The 20,642-nt window shown below is 38.9% G+C and overlaps 2 protein-coding genes across 5 annotated transcripts in view; both read right to left on the reverse strand.

The window, feature by feature from the left end:
- LOC140665353 (uncharacterized) overlaps nt 1–14,812 on the reverse strand; it is a 32,564-nt gene extending 17,752 nt beyond the window's left edge. Inside the window, exons 1-3 of one of the 4 annotated variants that reach the window (XM_072891359.1) lie at nt 14,054–14,812; nt 7,467–7,612; nt 490–2,431 (exon numbers count right to left, since the gene is read on the reverse strand). In XM_072891359.1, coding sequence (XP_072747460.1) covers nt 490–1,544 — 1,055 coding nt within the window. In that variant the 5' untranslated portion in view covers nt 1,545–2,431; nt 7,467–7,612; nt 14,054–14,812. Of the gene's footprint in view, nt 1–489; nt 2,432–7,466; nt 7,613–9,103; nt 10,183–14,053 lie in introns of those variants that run through there. The other 3 variants (XM_072891358.1, XM_072891361.1, XM_072891360.1) reach the window with 3 other exon arrangements.
- An 811-nt stretch (nt 14,813–15,623) lies between these two features.
- Ubqn (ubiquilin) lies at nt 15,624–20,239 on the reverse strand. The gene is made up of 7 exons (XM_072891362.1): nt 19,597–20,239; nt 19,226–19,424; nt 18,817–19,105; nt 17,695–18,348; nt 17,477–17,603; nt 16,943–17,075; nt 15,624–16,637 (listed from the first exon to the last, which is right to left on the reverse strand). The coding sequence occupies exons 1-7, from the start codon at nt 19,702–19,704 to the stop codon at nt 16,561–16,563; spliced, it is 1,587 nt and encodes a 528-aa protein (XP_072747463.1). The 5' UTR covers nt 19,705–20,239; the 3' UTR covers nt 15,624–16,560.
- Between the last annotated feature and the right edge of the window lie 403 nt (nt 20,240–20,642).

Here is a 20,642-nt window from a genome sequence, read left to right on the forward strand (position 1 = left end):
TGTGATGTTAAGTGTGAATCGGCCTTTAGACTTTTGTAACGTCGGGTCTAGAGGTCACAACACGAGGAGAATACAACGACGAGGATGTTATTGCTTACCGATCGTTCTGAATCAGCAAGTCGCGGGGAGAATACCGCCTTTTTACCGCGTTAATTAATTGCGAATTTCGGTTTGCCCGTATCGAGTCGCACGGTATGGCCAGCCCTCCCATTAGAGCTTAAAAATAATTGAACTGGATTCCAGCGTGTCAAACGCGCGCAGGGGCATCATATCGAACCTTTTCATTTCGTTCATTAGTCATCGACCATTAGTTTTGCCGATAAGTAATTATGTGAGCGGTCTCAGGATCTTTTTAGGCTCTATTAAAATCCGAAGTCTTTTTATTGAGCGCGAGATATCAGACTTTAATAATAATAATAAAGACCTAGCTTAGATTCTAGTCTTTTCAAATATCCAAGAAAATGATAATCATGAGTCATAGCAACTTACCGGTGTCCCTGGTACGAAGTCTTGACGAGTTTCACCGCGAAAAGGAACTGTATGGCGCAGACTAACAGACAACACAAGTTGAGCGACAGGGCGAGAGCGCACAACGCGAGGGTGACCTCGTAGACGATGACAAACTCCTCCGGGCTGATGAGACTGTTAGACGTGACCGTGAGCGGTGAGATCTTGAGGAGAAAAATAACCGACAGCAGGGCCAGAAGTAGAGACACTAGACACAATAGTCCGAGGCTCGTCAGCATCTCCTTCACACCTGCTTCGTCGCTCCGATGGAGATTCCTGGACAGGGACGAGGACCAGGAGGCATTGAGGGGTATTACCGTCGGCCCGCCAGTTACCTGGCCGGCTACGACAGGAAGCGCAGGTGCGGCAGGTGCGGGCGATGGCGTGGTCTGACTCGGCAACCGCGACAGCCTGGAGATATCGAGACCGCCATTCGCCTTCGGTCGATCTTGATGCAAAACGTTCGTTTGCGAGATCACGGTATGACCAAGTTGACTCGCGACCGAGACGTTGTTATTATTATGGTTGTTGTTGTTGTTGTTATTATTATTGTTGCCGTTGTTGTTACCATTAACACCGGCTACCGGACTGACGCTGTTGACCGAGTGCTTGGAGGTCGACAACGTCGACACGTTGAGCGCGTGCGAATGGTTCAAGCGTTGCGACAGATTGTTGACGCTCAGCTGAGAGTGATTCAACGGATGCCGATGCGTCGACGAGGGCGTCGTCGCCGATTGATGCGCGTTCGACGTCGTCGACCTCTGCACCACGGAGTCGTACACATCGATTCCACCGTTGTTACCTCGATGTCCGGCGACGCGCGTCGTCCCGGTGCTTCCGGTGTAATGATGATGGTGGTGGTGCTGTTGCGGCTGCGGCTGCTGCTGTTGCTGCTGCTGATCCTGGTGCAGCGAATTATTGTGCAAATGGTGATGATGGTGTCCGCCGTGCAACGAGCCCGAGCTCGTTTGATAATCATTGTGATGATGCCTGGAGCCCGTTGACGACGGCTGCCCCGTCAAGATGTGCTTCAGCATTACTCGACACTCGCTGGTGTCACGCGGGGTTAGGCTTCTTCTCTTTTCTTCCCGATTCCGATAATCTTCACATGACGACTACGTGACGAAAAAGACTACCAAATTACACCGAGTCATAGCATATAGATTATTACCTTCGACCTTCCTCAGATTAGATTCTTCGTCATATCATTTCACTCTAACACATAACACACAAACTTTATCCTTTTCAAGCTAGATTTTTCATACGTCAAAAATATCACTTCTCTCGTCATCACGAATGTTTCGCAATCAAATATATTACTCGTTAAGCTTGCAAGTCACACCAAGTTCGTCGTTTCATAACACGCGATTCGTTGATTTCAATCTTTAGGCTCGATTTTCAACCTTCTTTATCTTGAGGCCGTATAAAGGCACGTCGTTTATCGCGAAGCGACTCACGAGCCGGAAATACCTTCTCGTCTTCCGCAATTAATTCTTTATAGCTTAGAAGAAGTACGTTTATATGTGCGAACCAGGGCTTATGTGGGCGCCTACGTTCCCGGGCTCAGCGAGTTGCTGCACACCAGTTGCTCCACCATAGCGACCACATTCACCAGACGGTGATTCTCTCACATGTCGGATTCGCTGCGTGGAACTATGCGACGACAACGTGCGGCGCGAATGGGTTCGCTAAGGGCATGATCCGCGGATCGGTCCGCGCGAAGGGAGTCTCTCTCTCTCTCTCTCTCTCTCTCTCTCTCTCTCTTTCGCTCTTTTTCTCTTTATCGAGAGGCAACCACGCGGTCGGTCGGTCGTGCGTGCGTTAAGGCGGCTGCAAGCTCGGTTTTCTACCACCTCGGTCTTCTCGTCGGATACGCGCGAGCTCGTCAGCCGGCATGGCTCCCGAGATGGTGCCGGCGGTACCTCTGGAACAGGTCGGAGGAAATAATTAATGGACTGACTGTTCACTCTCTCTCTCTCTCTCTCTTTCTCTCTTTCTCTCTCTCTCTCTCTCTCTGCACTGTCGGTCGGAATAGTCGGACCGTAAAAAGAAGGATAGATACGGGGTATAATCTACTCGGAGTGTGGCGGCGATGCACAAAAAACATTCTTCTCTCTCCCTCTCTCTCGGCTTTTTTCAAGTTTTGTGCGAGACGAAACGCGATTGATCATATCCGCGATTTCCACTTTTCAAACGGAATTTTAAATTTCATGTGGCTTCAAAGAGAAAAATCATAATAATTTAGCTAAAATTAGCTTAAAAGCCTATCGATTAAATGGAAATTGTAAAAGAACCTTTTATTCATGTAAGAGCAAGCGAGAGTACCTCTCTCGAGTACTGACGAATGAAGAATCCTTTCGTTTTAACGGACTGTAAAGCGATCGCATCGTGACGGAGCGTTTTACAGCGCAATTATCTCCTAACGACTAACACATAATATAACGCTGTAAAGAGTTCTGGAATCAAAGCTATTGTCGCAACTTTTTTCCAGCACACATATCTCAACCAGAGCGTAAACAGCTTTTCAGAGTTTAATGCTTGTTTTATAATTTCCCACAACAAATCCGCTTCTTCTTAATTCTAGCTAATCGTAAATGTGAAAGACATGTCTCTCGTTATTTCTGCGACATCCTTTTTGCAACAGTCAAACGTGTATGTAATAAATTTCTTGAAAGTTTTTCTCGTGAAAGAAAAATATTATTCTTCGTGTATAAAAGCCGAAAGCGTGTTAAATGCACAGCGAACGCTATCAAGATTAGAAGCCCCGAGAATCCAGCGGTATAATTAGAAAGATCTCACGGTACGCGTAACACTTAAACCAGACGATGACCTTTAGCGGTGCACGCGCTTGCGGAAAGGCCGCGATGCGAAGCCAAGTGCGGCCGAGAGAAGCCCGCGTGCCGGCGTGTAGGTATATATCTGATCGCGACGCGTGGAATACGAAGACAAATTGCAGGTCATTGCGCGAGATAAGCGAATCGCGAGGGAAAACTGGGCGATCTAGCGGCGGTCGGAACACAATCGTGTCGATATATAGACTTTGTTATACCGTGTATTATTATCACTTTCAACGACCACGTACAAGACTCTCTCCCGGGTGCTCGTTCATACATTTCCTCTCCCTCGGCACGAGCGGATCACGCGAGCTCGTCTCTTTATTATCTAATGAAATATATACAAACACACACACACACGTACATATATGTGTATATATATATATATATATATATATATATATATATATATATATAGAGAGAGAGAGAGAGAGAGAGAAAGAGAGAGTTATCTACAATCTCTGTATTTTAAAATTGCAATTAGAAATTTCCCCATGAAGTTAAATGTGGCAGTACATAAGGTTATTCATTAAAACATAATGAAATTATTTAATTGTACAATATTTATATAAATTATTACAATTTTAAAGAATTTTTAACGAATAAATGTCTCCTAAATTAATTGGATTTTGCACAATTCAATATATGTTGCTAAAATTTCAATCAAACATTTAATTAACTAAATATTTAATTTATTAAAAAATTAAGATATGCGAAAATAATGATTAATTTTTAATTTTTTAAGAAAAAATCAATTCTATGTCAAAGAAATACTTAATAAAATTAAAAATAGTTTTACGATGTAATTATGATAATATATACACAGCAAGCCACCGGTTTATATCTTGTTAGAATAATAAAGATAGCTTCTAATCATGTATCAGTAGGCATTAAGGAAGCTAAGAAAAATAAGATAAGAACGCGAAAACAAAAAAAAGAAAGAGTCGTGTCAATTTATGACATGTAACACAACGATTAAATGGATGATATGTACTGACAATGAACATGTCGTTATACTGCGAACCGTGAAGAGACACATTCCGAATCGATAAACTGGATTGTGATGTCACACTCGTGTCGTTTACATGTCGCATGAAGAATGTACTTGCAGAGCGAGTTTTTCTTCATATAAAAAAATATTTTTGTCAAATATATTCCTTACATTACTTTTCGTATTTCAAAACAAACAAGAAAAATTGACTTATTATTATTTTCATTGGAATCGAGATTATTTTGCTATGGAAATAAAACACTCAGCAAATTTCCGCAATTTTATTTTACACGAATGTGGCATGTTTCCTTTCATTACTTTTTGCTTTATTAGAACGATATCATTTCTAATTTTCTTATTGCTTACATCTCGAAAATATAATTGATTCAACTGTTTATGTATCTCTTCACGATACCGTTACTTCCGTTTAGAGTCTTGTTCGTGATGCTCGATTTACGTCGCGTTTCAATCATTCACGCCGAAAGATCGATGGTACATATATTCCAAACGAAAAGTTTACGCACGCTATATTGTGGGAACCGTTAGAAATTGTGTATTTATTCCGTATTATTTTATTTTATGAGGTGCATAAAAATAGATAACATTTCAACAATCTAAGAGAGAGAGAGAGAGAGAGAGAGAGAGAGAGAGAGAGAGAGAAAATTCTGAAACTAATATACAATATATTGTTGCTAATCTGGAAAATTAAATAAATAAAATAAAGAAAGAAAAAATGCATTATTATTATAACTTAAAACTTTGTATAAGATAACATAAGAAAACAGCACATGTAAACGTTGATGTCCATTTAAACATATTTTATTTTTAATGTAAATCATCTATATAAATTTACACAAAATCATTATATAATTATTATTTTATTTTTAATTCATTATATAATTATTTTTTATATAATCGTTGTTTACATTCTTTGCATTATTCTCAGATAATCGGTTTGAAAGCTTGCATTAAATTTCTTTCCCTTTACAATTCATAGTCATCTTAACTGTAGCATAAGTATGTGTGATAACAGATCGTTTCAGAAATATTCTACCTTTCACTAATTAGATACAAAACATAAGACGTTAAGAGTGCGCGCGCAATTTTATCTAATTGTAAAAGAACCATTTGTCCGTGTGTATATAAAAAAAAATTATTCATCGTCCGTGAACCAATTACACGTTAAATGCGGTTCTACGTGCATCTCGTCGTCACGGTACCCTGCATCCCGATCGACGGTGATCTTCGCGGCGTAACGTGATTCGATCCCGCAAATTCCTCCTCTCTCGTGCTGCCGCGCGATACATCGGATCGCGTGCTACGATCCAGAACCGCAAGATTGGCTATCGTGGGCCGCGGGCAGCTCTCTCTTTCTCTCTCTCTCTCTCTCTCTCTCTCTTTCCTTCTCCGTTGTCAATAGTCAGGCTTGACTCATAGAAACGGGTTCCGCTCGCATTCCGGACGTCCAGCCTGCCGCTCACGGCAGAAAGCGCATCTCCGCATCGATATCTGCGCGCGTGTAAACTCACGTGACGAGTAAAGCACTCTGATAGAATTCCATATCCGACAACGATGTTCGTAAAATATCCCTCTTTGATAAAGAAGTTTGATAAGTAAAATTTTGCAAGATAGTCCATCTGTTTCTGCAGTCCGCAAGACGGACGACAGAATTATAAGGTGTGTGTCATCTCCCATGAAAAGTTGGCGAAACTAATCAACTGTCATTTTTAAATGCATATAGGGTGCAGAAAAAACAAAATATATTTAAATAAAAGATGGCAGTTTTATTTACAAACTATTAGAGATATTTTTATCATTTAATAAACGTTATGAAAATGCCAAAACGACAATCTTAATGATATATATTGGACGTGCGAACCATCAAAATTAAATAAAAAATCGTCTCTTTCCGAAATTATAAAAAAATTTTATTAACTTGTATCGTCTCTTTTCAAAATGTCATTCACAGTTTTTTTTACAACTATGATCAATTCCTTTATTTTTTTAATGTTCAAAAATATCTCCGATTGTCTTTCTATTTATTTCTATACATATATATATATATATATATATATATATATATATATAAATCCTCTATTAAAAGATATTTTACTTTTTTTACTCTCTATGTGTATTCAAAAATAGCTAGTTAGTTTCAACAATTTCTCATGGACACTATACAATAATATAATTTTATGAGATAATTTTATTTTTGTTTTTATCGATGTTTTTGTTACGTCGATATCTTTTGTAGACTTAGAATAATATAAAAATTGCATCTATACGATTAATTTCGTTCCAGAAATTAAACGCAATCTTTACATGTTAATCGATATGCCTGTGTATCTAGCGAATTGATTTACCTGCCTTTCGCTGAAGTATTAATCGATAGATACATTGGTAAAGACAGTCTTTGTTCATGTGTTGTGTAAAGTGAAAACATATGACATATAGATTTCAGTAAACGTGAATCGTTACCCTATTAAAAGGAATACGTTTAAATTCCCCATCACCGCGTTTACGGTCGCGTGATTCGCATAAAAACAGAGAGAAGCGCAGAGGAAGTCACTTATTAGCGACAACCGCGATATTATCGGCACGGTGCCATTGACATCATTATCATCATTCCCATCGCAATGAGCTAACTAAAATAGCGATGTTCGCTTATACATATATCGCGCTTGCATTGATTACTTGCAAGTTCATTATCCTGTGTTAATGCTTTTCAATTTTATACAAGTCAATTTAAAATCAATGTTGGATATATTAAATTTTTATTAAAAAGTGAATTCTAGATATTTTAATAATTTTAATAAATATTTAAATAGAATTTTTTTTTTTAAACGAAATAATTATTATATTTTTTAAAGATGTCATAATTTTTATGAAACAATGAATTAACAATCAATTTCACATACTGTGAAAAATACTACATATCTTTTTATAATACCGCAGGGAGATGAAATAAACACTTTAATTTAAGAGATTAATTATTTTATCCGTGTTTCTTTTTCCATTTGCAGGCTCTGCGAGATGTTATTTCAGCGCTTACAGTGCAGTCAGCGAAATTATTATGGGATTACGTGTATGTGTGAGGTTTCTCTGGCTACGCCAGCGAAGTCCTATGTGCTCACCGCTCTTATCCAATTTCACAACTTCGTCGTCTTTCGTTGCGGTCGCAGCATCGTTTTCCTTCTTATTTCCCGTCGACGTTCGTGGCCGACGATCGGCTGCTCTCTCGCGTCCGCATCGCGATTGATATTTACGGGATGAATAGATCCTTCAAAGGTGAATAATGCATATATACACATAAATATATATATATATATATATATATATATATATATATATATATATATATATATTCTTATTCCATTTATATCGATCGACTATTACATCGTCTTAATACAATATGTGTCACGATTTGCAAATGTATTTTCAGATTCTTTCATTATCGGATAATTAATGTAATCTAACACCTATTCTCTAAATTATTTCAAGATCCGTTCAATTAAGCCGATAATTATAAGATAAATTAATTCTTTTTATACGTAATTTTAACATTGTTCGATTTGTTTATATGTGATCTGATGATATGTATATCGTTTGCAAATATTCAAATTATTTTCTCATTATCTACTGCTGTTGGTTAACGACTTTTTCCTTAGACAACATATTTATATGAGCTTTGTGTTTTTATTACAACCTCCTTTTTGTCGACTTAAGAATATCAAATCTATTCTCATGCCATTCCGTGAGTGCAAGTCTTGTGAAATCGCATTAATGATTTCCTAATGATTGCATAATAAGTGTAATTCCCGGAAGATGCATCGTTATAACATTATAATGCGAAAGCAAAATCCATAGAAAAATGATATTATTTTTAATATCCGACGGTTTTGTTACACACTGCGTGTTGCCAAGACAATTAGAGCTCCGATCCGTTCGACCGTGGACGATTGTTCGATATCGGATCATGAAGCATTACGGAATGAATCGATGTTCCCGCGTAGAGCAGAAGCTTGCGGCTGTTTCTGTTTCTCCACGTAACGGATACAATCGGCGTAAATGGGCACCGGAGAGGTATCATCTACTGCGGCTAGATCTGCAGCAAGGTCAATGATTTTCCGACCGCGGACCGATGAACTTGCGCCTCGCGCCAGTGTACGTACGCACGTATACCAGGACCCGGTCGTGGAGTCGGGTCTCGACACGGCGGTAAGAGGGCAAGGAAGAGAAACAGAGAGGGAGCGAGGAAAAAGACAGAGGGAGAGAAACGAAAGAGACAGAGAGAGAGAGAGAGAGAGAGAGTTCGAAACAGAGATAGAGAAGGCAAGGTCGTTGCCTAGATAACAGTTGCAAGGTACAGTTGACTCGCATGCTTGCAACCTCGAAGGAAGAGAGGGATACAGAGAAAGGATAGAGGGATGCAAGAATAGAAAGGGTGATGTAGAAGGCGACAAGCAGAGCAGAGAGAAAGAGAGACAGGAGGCAGGAGGAGAATGCAAGGGAGAAAAGAGGCTCCACACACACACACACACACACACATGGATCACGAGAGGAGAGTATTCGAGTAACAAGCGCGAGAGGCCCCTATAAAGGTGCAAGACAACGAGGGTGAGAAAGGGAAGTTGGAGGGACGAGAAAGAGAGAGAGAGAGAGAGAGAGAGAGTTATGCTATCGGCGTGATATCTCTCCTTTTTTCTTCCATTGAACCGCTGCTACGGTTAGGGGAACGATGCGAGAGTGCAGTGATGTAAGAAAGATGTACCTACACACGAAGGGGCCTCCTTCCTCTCTTCCTTCTTCTTCTTTCTTCGTCGCGGCTGCGGTTCGATCCCCTTCTTCTCACCATAATGCTCCTTTCCCCCTTTCTCTTCTTCATTTCTTTATTTACAGCGTACTCTCGTGTAACCCTCTCGCCCTGTGTATTCGGCACTCTTTGCTTTACCCCTCAAATCCAGATCGATACGAGAACAGGGCCCCTACACATATGTGTCCGGGCCCACTGAATTTAACGAGGCAGGTGCCTGCTGAATGGACGCAGCTAGGGCCCCATCGGTCCCCCCCCCTCCTCCCTCTCTCCAGTCCCCTGCCTCTCTTCCTGTTTCGTCTCGATGCCGGGCCGTCTCTCTGCCTGCTTGACTTTCTCTGTCTTCCCTATCTATGGCCGGCTTCTCTCTGCCTTTTTCGCCTCTCTGCCCCGCGATGATGGCCGCGATCGCTCTTGCTTGCTTTATGGCACAAGAAATGCTCGACGGGCGCTCTCTCAATCATTTACAGAGAGTCACTCTGCGATGACGAGATCCTCGGCTCTTCTCCTTCTGTTTTTCTTCCTCGTTTTTTACTTCTTCGTGCGAACCGACCGTTTTGCTCTAGCCGCCGCTGTTTCGTGGAATCGCATGGAGCGAAGAGCGAACCCGGGTTCGTTGTGTTTTACCTGTCGGAGGATCGCGTTGCTCCGGAGAAAACAGGTGGAGAGATAGGTATGCTAGGGTCTGATAGACTACGCGGCGAATGAATGGCACGTCATTCCTTAGCACGAAACGAGAAGCTTTCAAATCGAGGTATTTGAGGATACAAGGTAGTTAGAAACGGACAAGTATTGACAACCTTAGAAGATTGATGGAAATTATAGAGAAGTGTTCAAAAAAATCATCAGATATTCTTCTAATCATCATTAACCACTAATGATTAAATTAGAATTGACATTTCCTCAATGAACATTAATTAAATTAATTGAAAATAAAGGAATTTCCGCGAAATTGCGAATCATTTTGACACAAAATATAAATACGAAGAACTTTTCTTCTCCTTATCATTCTGTATACAAAAAGTAAGATTCACGAAGGGTGAATACTTCTTATATAATATATTATTATGATATATTATTAATCCAATTTTTTAAATCAAAATTTAATCGATTTTTTTTTTGTAAATTATAATGTAAATAGCGACAATTTAATTATATGTGCTAGTAGCACGTACAATAAATATGACTATCTATATCTTGTAGAGAAGATTCGTGATTCTGTTCTCGAACAATGCGATTGCTTCGAAAGATGAGAAAGTAGGGAGGAGAGCGCGCCAGTCAGGATCAGGTAAAGTTAAGAGAGAATGCAAGGAAGAATTGTGGGAAAGGAGAGAAAATTGCAAAACGACATACCGTGCGACCGCACACGCCGAGAGGATAATTCCATGGTGCAGCTTAAAACCGCGCGCAATTTGGCCTCACGCCATCGTTTAAAGTATGTTACGACGAACACAAATATCCCTGTCGTTAAAAAGATAGCAGGGAACACGAAATTTATGTGGTAAATTCTGATAAACACTAAAGCTGACAAAGTAGAGATATAGAGATACTATACTGAAAGTTTTTAAAATAGAACCAATATAGTATATTTGAATCTTAGAAAAAAAAAATATCGAATGAGATGATATTTATTACAACTTTTTTTATTATTTAAGTACTGATATTATAGACTAATGCTATGTTTACATTAGAAAATTTGCATTTGTTTGTCCGCAAAGACATTTCTTCAGACAGAAGAACTGCACAAAATCTCGATTGTAATCGTTGACAATTACACGTAACAACTCTTGTTCCTTTCACACGTAAACGCGATTTTACTTGCCGAGTGTGTTAATATGTGATTTACACGAGAAGAAGAATTATCGTCGCCGAGAGACCGTCGATACTGCCAGCTAAGAAAGAGAAGAGTCTTTGCGGTTAACGCATGAATACGCATGCCACACGCTGCCACTTTGCGGGCGCAAATCTCTGACGTTTCACAGGATGAGGGAGAGACACGAGAGAGAGCACACCTCGGGTATTAAAACCGAAATGCGCGCGTCTCGGATTTCCAAGAGAATGGAGAAAAAATTAAAAAAAATATCTGAGTGCCCATACAAATCGGATCGCGATAGAGAACAAGATACGAATGGGTCTCCTTCTCGCTTAATATTTTCGCGACATGATTGACACGAAGCTTGGGAATGAGATATCGTGTTACAGCATGTACTTACAACGAGAGGGATCATCATCTTGATGCACGCGAGAAACAGAAATTGCGATAATACTATCCAAGTATTGTTAAAGCTTCGAGAGAAAAAAAATGAAGGCTTTCAAAAGGATTATCTTTGATGCGACAGTTCCAAGAAGTGAATAGCGTTCAAAGATATTTTTGTTGATTAAATATTTTTTTAATAACAAAATTATTCTATTAATTTTTTCCACGCAGTAAAAAACTAAAGCAATACGGAAAAAAAAAAAAAGAAATAGGGAAAAGCGTGAAGAAAAGTATGAGTCATGTCACAAATGTCCTAAAGAAAAATGGACATGTATCTATATCAAAGGAGAAGAAGAAATAAAAAGTCTGAAATGCCTTCGGGAACGCATTCCTCCCGTGTTGGTACAATGCACCTGCTGCTGCGAATCTACGGATCTTTTATCGTGATTAAACGAGCAGAGCGGCACGTCATTGTCGACGACGGCAAATGAACAAGCGTCGACAAGCGAAAGAACGTCAAGGCACGTACGACTCGCTTTTCGCTATTTTCCAGCTTTATCTGTTCTCCGTAAACGACAACCGTAACAAAACTCGTCGGTGTGCTTTGGGCATTCTTAAATAATCCGACCTTGAGCCAGAACTAAGGAGTGCCTTTGCCGCAACCTTCGTATTAAACCTTCGTCATCAGGGGCTCGATCTACGACCGACAACGGCGTTCGTTTCACTACGATTTAAGATCGATGTAATCAAAATTCGCGGAATGTTCGACGAATATACGACAAAATAATTTTCGCCTCGAGATTGATTTTACGATGCGTCGTATTCGTGGTATTCTTAGAACGTAGTTTCTTTTAGAATAAACGAAACGTCTATCTGTTTATCTGATAATAATAATGGTGTAGGGACACACATACATATAACGGACGTACGCGTGTTTGCTCAATCGAAAGAGAGAGAGAGAGAGAGAGAGAAATAGGTCGCGTAAGCAATGTTCGGTATGGTGGATATAAAACGTCAGATATAGCACGCGCAAACTTTTACGACAATGACGCAATGCACTAATCTCGTTCGTGACCCAATTATTACGTTTTTTGCAAGTTATATGCAGCCAAGAACGCAGTTATCTCTGGTGATTCTACTCTAAGTTCATAGATCGCGATATGGCAATTCATATTGCGGTACAAATTGAGAAAACAGAGTTTATTAACTATAATTAAAAGAATTGAGTTAACTTTTTAATTTGGATTGTAATGACATATAATTGATAAAAGTAGCGTGTGTGTGTGTGTGTGTGAGAGAGAGAGAGAGAGAGAGAGAGAGAGAGAGAGAGAGAGAGACAGAAAGAATGAGAAGAGAAAGACAGATTTAATCCTAGGACATTCACTATAATTTGTAATATGAAAGGAACTTTCTCTCATCTTTCTGCAACTATTGTTTCATCTGTATAATCGCAAATACTATCAACTAAAAAATATTATAAGAAATTTAAGTTACTACAATTTTTATTTATATGTCAAATTGCAAGAAAAATTGGTGATTAGATTTTACGGAGCAGCTCGATAATTTAACAAATTTTCCAAAATAAGAAATCTATTTTACTGTCTTTTAAACTGAATCATTTATTTTATGCAACTTAATCATTGCTGATATAAAATAGAATTTAGATACCTTATTTTATCTTCATATTTAATCAAAGTCAAGCTTAATAATTAGTTGGCAGTAAAAGAGAAAAAGGTATTTTTTTCTATACAGTTCTTTTTTAGTTCTTTAATATGAAAAAAAGATGTAATAGAATATAGGTTCGTTAATAGAAAATTTTAATTCTCTAATACTGTTCTAAAGTGATCGTGTACGTAAGCAAATTAAGTAAATGAATATAAATTACTTGCGATATATTTTATAAATAATCAAAGCTTGCAAAAACGTATAATATATATTAATCGGGATAATTAATTCATCTTTCTCAAATTTAGATAAATCAAACAGATTGCTACTGAATGTTTCGTGTGAATGCCATGGCTATGTCAATGTCATTTGAGTGAATTCATTAAAGGAATTCGTCCGTTAATAAATTTCCTATTAAAATCAATCGACGCAGAGAGAGAAACCGGCTTTACTGTCCACATAAAAGTACGCGCGCACGCACTAACGGAACATTTTTATCATATCTCGTACGGGGACGCAAGTGACATTTTCAATATAATCTAATAAATATAGAAAACTTATAACTAAATGCGACTAATAAATAAGACCTAAAAAATTTATTTTTGCATGTATATATATATATATGTGTGTGTGTGTGTGTGTGTGTGTGGTGTGTGTGTGTGTGTGTGCTTGTGTGTGTATGTATATGTGTGCATCTGTAATACAGAAATATGGCTTCACCGAAATTATATATACCGGTTTGGTATGTCGAGTGAAGAGTGAAGCTCGCCGTCGAACGAAGAGCGAGTGAGCGAGCGAGCTAGCAAATGAGAGAGAAAGAGAGAGATAGAAAGAGAGAGGTTTCCGCGCGTCCCCTCAAAGCTTCGAGTCTATCCGCGGCAATTTAACGAAAGGAATTGAAAACGTACGCTCTCTGAAGAAAGAGTGATTTTAAAGAGACATAGAGAGATAAAGAAAAGGAGAAACATCGAAGGAGTAGCTCGCTCCTCGAACTCCGTCCCCGTCCCTGATCGGACGGAGCGAAACCGGGCGGGCAGCTAACTCACCTCGTGCCACATTCCGCTGCGGGTTATATCGCCGACAACGACGAATAGTAATAGGACGATCGACAGGCGATCACGTCCCTCCGCCACGTGAATCCCTTTTCCGGAGAAAGGAAAGATTATCGGTGATGAGACGAGGACGGGAGAGAGAGAGAGGGACGAGCAATTCTCTCCTCTTTTTTCCTCCCGCGGCACCTGCACTCGCGCACGACGCTTTTCAAATTTTCAAACCCACACACACGACCGTATCCACGCACACGCCGAGTTGCGCGCGCACACGTACGCACGTGAGAGAGGATGCCCCGAACCAACCACCAACGAGCAACCAGTGGCTACCCGCATACCGACCGCACACACGCGCGCAGATTCGCCAACGGGTTTCTCACGGGGCGAAATGTCAACCGAAACTCACTCGTGAGAGCGGCAGATGCTGTTTCGGAGCCGGCGCTCGCGTCCCGCTACACGATTTCACGCGGACTCAACCGACCGGCCGTGCGCCAAATACCGACTAACTGCGACTGACTTTTCGCTGAACCGACTACCCGACTGCGGCGCGCGATCCGCGCAGCCGCACTGCTTGCCTATGCGCCGCGAGCGACGGTAGAAGGGAGAGGGGGAAATTGCTCAACCGCGTACCAAAAGAAAGCAGAGCCATTGCGCAGAAATATTTCTTGATCGTATAGAAAATGATATATGTAATAAAATTGATATTTTTCACGCACACACATACACATATACATACGTGAAATTAGAAAATCGTATATGGAATTAAATATAATAATAATAATACAAAATTGATTTAAATACACTTATAAAAAATCGAATTTTGTTGCAAGATATAATATATAATTATATTATGCTACGGGATTGTCCGATAGCGTTGTATCAGTGAATAAGAATCAACCATAACTTTATTTCGTAATATATAATCGCTTTTACAGCAGAAATGTTTTGTCTTTCAGTGAAGTTATAATGAATACACATAAAAGATAATATAATGCGCAATGGATATTTATCATAATCAATACATCAATCAAAAATATTAAAATTATATAACTGTTCTTCTCTCCTCCAATAAAGATAATTTACAACATACATCTTTTTTTTCTTTTTATCCTTATATTTTAGAACTAACCGACGATTAAGAGTGTTGTTTTCCGAGTTCACACACACTTTACATATGTAATCTTGTGTGTTCGATCTTTATCGCGCGTATTCCTCTATAAACAATCTATATACCGTATGTTTCTCAATTATCACGCTACAAATTTCTAAATTTGTATTACAAGACATATAACGCTTAATTATAGTAGTTTTTATGCTATGATCGGATTAAACCAACAAAGAGACAGTGCACACCAGTACATGAGTTAAAGAAAGCTGTTGTTTATACCTCTTGATATATGTACGATATCTATAAAACTTACATGGAAAACGTATTATAGAACGAATCGTCAAACCGTGCTCTTCGAGTATAACGCGCGAATCTCGTCAATACTCCAAGGTATGTCTTGTTTATATATGTACAATATATAAAATAATTAAGAAATCCGTGCAAAAAGCATTACGTTCATTCCAGTTGATTCCAATATTCGTTCATATTGTTTTTATTTGGAACGTACAAATAACATAGTTTCGCTACATGATTACAAGTATCAGGATATTTGAAAGCAAAAGGAATACACTCTTGATCGATTGATAAAGCCGAGAAAGCGAGTTTGTTAAATAGCGGCAATCTACATTTTCCACGCAGGGGTTTTCTGTTCATGTTTCTAAGAAATAGTCACAAAGTTATATGCAGGAATGAATGCAGCTGTGAACATGATCATATTATAATTCTACTTATAATTTTGCTCGTAGATACCTTTGTAAAGAAATTTACGGAAAAAATGACATCAACGAAGCTGCAGCCAATTTTTTCTATTCTAAGATCCTCTATTCTAGACTTTCTTTTTATCAGCTGTTTTCGTCTAAATTAACTTCTTTTGCATTGCTATTTTATCACTTATATTTGCCATGTGACTACATGTATGAAAAAGGAAATGAAAAATTATATGCACAATATTTTTTTTATTTTAAATGTATTATTATTCATATATCCGGAATAAGTATATTGATTCCAGAATAGAGGGATATCTCTTTCAATAATCTTAGAATATAAGAAATCGACTATACCTAGAGTACATCGAAGAGGATACATAGACCAAGAACAATGATTCAGAAAAGTGAACAACTAATTGTGTGAAATGACAATAGTAATGGCCGTACCATCGACATTTTTCTATCCGTCTAAAACACAGACAAATCTAAATAAGAAAAACTGCAAATTGAACAAGTGAGTAGCGTGTATTCCGTCAGAATTGAGAAAAGGGGAGAGAAGGAAGAGGAGGGGATATAAGTTTATAATTTTCGACAGCCAGTTACCTTATATATCTCCTACATTTATCGTAGGAGATAAATAAGGACAAAATTAAAGGTAATATTGGAATAACAGTATTGCAGATTGGTGGTTAGCTCATGGATAATTGTCCATTAGAGAGTAGTCTCTCAACGGCGGCATTTATGTCTCCGAATGTGGCAATTAACGCTGAAAAAATAGAGATATAATGTATTTTCAATATTAAATGTGTTATAATGTGCTATATATTAAATTGTAAAATTAAAACATTATTTAATTTACGTAATAAAAGTGTGAAGATAACTATTTTATGTAAACAAACTTAATATCCGAAATCTAAAATATTATATTGACGAAATAACAATTATTTGTTTTTTTTCATTATTAAAATGAAAACAAGCAAATATAACTTTAATATTATTGTTATATCAATTATCATAATATGCAAATATTTATATATATAAAGATTTAAGAAAATCTATGTTAACTCTAACCTTGTAAATTAGCATCTCTATTAAGAAAACCCATAGCTGTAAGTTGCTCTAGTTGTGCTCTGTAACGTTCCTCTGGTGGAGGTACAGGTTGACCATCAACTTCTACACCTTGGTTTAATGCCATTGCAGATACCTAGCACAATATAATATGATATTTACTACACAAATATATGTAATGTTATAAGGAATGTAAAGCTGATTATTATCTAATCAAACAAATATGGAAAATGATTTTAATTATAAAATGCTTTAATAACATATTATAATATATATATATATATATAATATATCATTTTAGATTCTTACTATGAGTTTATTAATATGATATTGACTTTATTAAAAGAATTACGTTGCACACACATCTTTACAAATTCTTTAATTGTATTATGTTTTAAAAAGGATATTATTCTAAGATATTCTCCTTATTTTTCGAGAAACATTAAATTATAGATAAGTCTAAAAGTTGAGTATGTGTATACCAAGTTAATATAATATTAAATTATATAAATTTTAAATGAAATAAATAATTCTTACCATACGTGCCATAAACTGAGAAAACGCATCCTGTTGATTGGTGTCCGACGATTGACTGGTCGGTACACTGGGGTTCGTGCCACTTGTGTTCGGTGTTGTGGTCGCAGGTGGAACCGTGAGACCCATACTAAAATGCATGCACACACGTATACTTATAATCACGCGTCAACACATTGATTCGTGAAATTAGCGGTATTAGTGAGAACGAAGAAATTTACTTTTCCACAAGTTCGGGCGCGACAGTGCGCAGCTGTTCCATTCCCTGTTGAATCTGCATGATGGCGGCCAGGGCGTCTGGATTAGTTACGACGCTTTGTATCTGCGGACTTTGCATCTGATGTATGAAGGCAGGCATCATGGCGCGCATTTGTTCCTGCATCTGCGGATTGCCACGGAAAAAAGGAGTAGCTGCAATCACCCGACTGGCCATCGCTGGGTCAGCCGCCATCGCCTCCAACATAGATCTTGTGTACGGAGCGTTCAACATGTTTCGCATTAGCTGCGGATTCTCCATCATTTGCGCCGTCAGACTCTGCATCCCCGGTGAGTCTAACAGACCTCTGCTCTGACCTTGCTGTCCTGTACTGTCAGTCTGACTCTGACCCCACGGATTTGGTAGAGGATCTCGATTCTCTTGGCCCTGTTGTGGATTCTGCGCGTCTTGATTGGAGGAATTACTGTTTTCCACCAAAGCGGCAAAGGGATTACGACCATTCGTCGCTGCCGCCAGCATCGGCTCTTGTATATCGCGGTACATGCGACGTAACGCGCTGTAACCACCCGGTATGCTTTCTAGATTAGATAGAGCTCGATCATGTGAACGCATCAATTCCTGCAGCATCGACGGGTTACGCGCCAATTCCATCGTTTGCCTGGTAAACAATTTTCATATGCAACATTATGCAATATTGCATAGCACCGAGTACATATTCTAAATTTAAAATTTAAAATACTAATTCAGTAATTAACTTAAAAATATAAATAAAATACAAATAAAATAAATTATATCTAATATAAAATATAAACAATAATTATAATATAAAATTATAAATAATAATTATAATAACATTATAATATAAATAAAAAGCATTGAAAATTAAACATTGAATGTGCAAAACTGAGAAAAATTTAACAATATTAACATACAAAATAGATGTCAAAATATTTGATTTTTTTTATAAATAAATATTTGATTTAAAGTAAAAAAACTTAATACATGCACGATGCATACATTTGTAAATCAAATGATTAAAAAGGTAAAATAGAAATATATGTGACTTGGGTATTGTATTCAAATTAACTTTCTGGATTTTAATTCTTTGTTATCATGTGTTGCTCACCGTAAAAGTTCAGGATTGTTTAGCATATGGCTGATTTCCGGATTACGTTGCATCAGTTCTTGCATTTGAGGATTAGCGGTAACCAAATTGCGCATGTTTTCTGGATCATTCATCAGACTCTGAACTAAGGGATTATCAAGTACTTGACGCATGGTTTCCGGATTTGACAATAATTCCCGTTGCATACGTTGCTGTAGGTCTATAAAATTAGCCGATCCCATGCCGAGGGACTCTAATCCCATCAGTCCACCTAAACCTCCCAAACCAAATGGACTAGCGCCAACATCAGCTACAATGAAACATTTACAAATATCTTTAATATTATCATAAGCATTTCTTTACGACATAAACGTATATCATTCCATATAAAACTTAAATATGATTAAATATTCTCAACGATTATTATTACCCTGTACTCGCGAAGTAGAGTTCGATTCTTGATTCTGCGTGGAGGCAGTTCGCGGTGCCTTGATCACCAAATGTACCGCCAGGCCGTCCTTGATGTTGTGCGTACTGAGGGTCTCGTGATCCTTCATGATCTTGCCGGCGAAGATTAGGCATAATTGATCGGCTTGAGCGTTGAACTTCTTCGAGACCGCCTCCTTAAACTACCGGTCGAGGAGAAAAAGAAAAAACCAATAGATTAGAGATGAAGTATCAAACTAACCCAATCCATTTGACAGCTGATGATGTTTAGCGATGCGCCACGAGGGCAGCGGTACGCTGTCGAATAGCATGGGCAAAAACGACGCTTGTCATCGACATCGTCGTCGCACTTACATCTTTTATCGTTGCATTTTCCTCGATCTCCACGCTTTGCTTCTCCTTTGGTGTTTTCACGTTGATGGTGATCTTCTTTGGACCACCCTCCTGCTGGCCTTCTGCCATCTTGGATCGGTAGATGACTCGTTACTTTCGACGCTCGCGCGATCCTCAGTACGTACGTTCGCTCACTCGCTCGCTCGCTCGCTCGCTCGCTCGCTCGTTCGTTCTCTCTCTCTCTCTCTCTCTCTCTCTCTCTCTCTCTCTCTCCCTTTGTCTCTTTCTATCCTTCCTTCAGCCTTTCTCACTCGGACTCACAAGCACGGAATTGCGCACCGTGTAAATATATCTTGGCTACGGACACCTAAGGCCCGACGGCGATGACACTCCCTCGCGCTCGCGATCCGAACGTCCGGTGCGCCTGACGCAGCGACGAGGAACTACGTCGAATTTTTTCACCTGCGGGACTCTGGGCCCACGGAACTAGAGGGACTGTGCGGCCGGACCGACATGCACCAATATGTATCGCGTCGTTTCGCGTTCGGCCATAACGATGGACAAACACGCGGTTGGCGTTTGACGGTTGAGTCGCGCGAGTCACGCAAGGAAACCGCGATTCCGTCTTCGTGCGAGACCAAATTCCGATCGCACGATCGCACCTCTCCGTGGAACCACGCAAACCGACGACCGACGACGAGTAACGCAACCGCTAGGTTATGTCACGCTGCCACTACCGCAACGTAAAAGCACTGACCGCGCCTGCGCGCTCGATGCCGTCGAGATGATAATATGCGTTAACGTCGTATGTCGCGTACAGAGTACGTGGTGTATTCTGACTAGTTATACGTATACACATATACGCACACAATAGCGCACGTGACTCATCCATGATCCATGTTTGATATATTTATGTACTTCGAAAAGTATCTTGGAGTTTTTTTAACGTTCGTCTGGTCGTGTTTCTGATATTATTATCTAACATAAAAACTATGTTAAAAAAAAAAAAAAAGAAATAAATTTTTGTTATCAATCTAATAATTTGATGGAATTTTCGATTAAATAAT

The sequence above is a fragment of the Anoplolepis gracilipes genome, chromosome 4, assembly GCF_047496725.1.
Source record: "Anoplolepis gracilipes chromosome 4, ASM4749672v1, whole genome shotgun sequence".
Lineage (NCBI taxonomy): Eukaryota > Metazoa > Arthropoda > Insecta > Hymenoptera > Formicidae > Anoplolepis > Anoplolepis gracilipes.

Coding starts and splice junctions, on each gene's coding strand:
- Ubqn (XM_072891362.1), bottom strand. CDS start 19,704: ATGGCAGAAGGCCAGCAGGAGGGTGGTCCAAAGAAGATCACCATCAAC. Junction 18,349..18,816: donor AACAATCCTGAACTTTTACG/GTGAGCAACACA, acceptor ATTGTTTACCAG/GCAAACGATGGAATTGGCGC. Junction 17,604..17,694: donor GCGCCCGAACTTGTGGAAAA/GTAAATTTCTTC, acceptor CATGCATTTTAG/TATGGGTCTCACGGTTCCAC.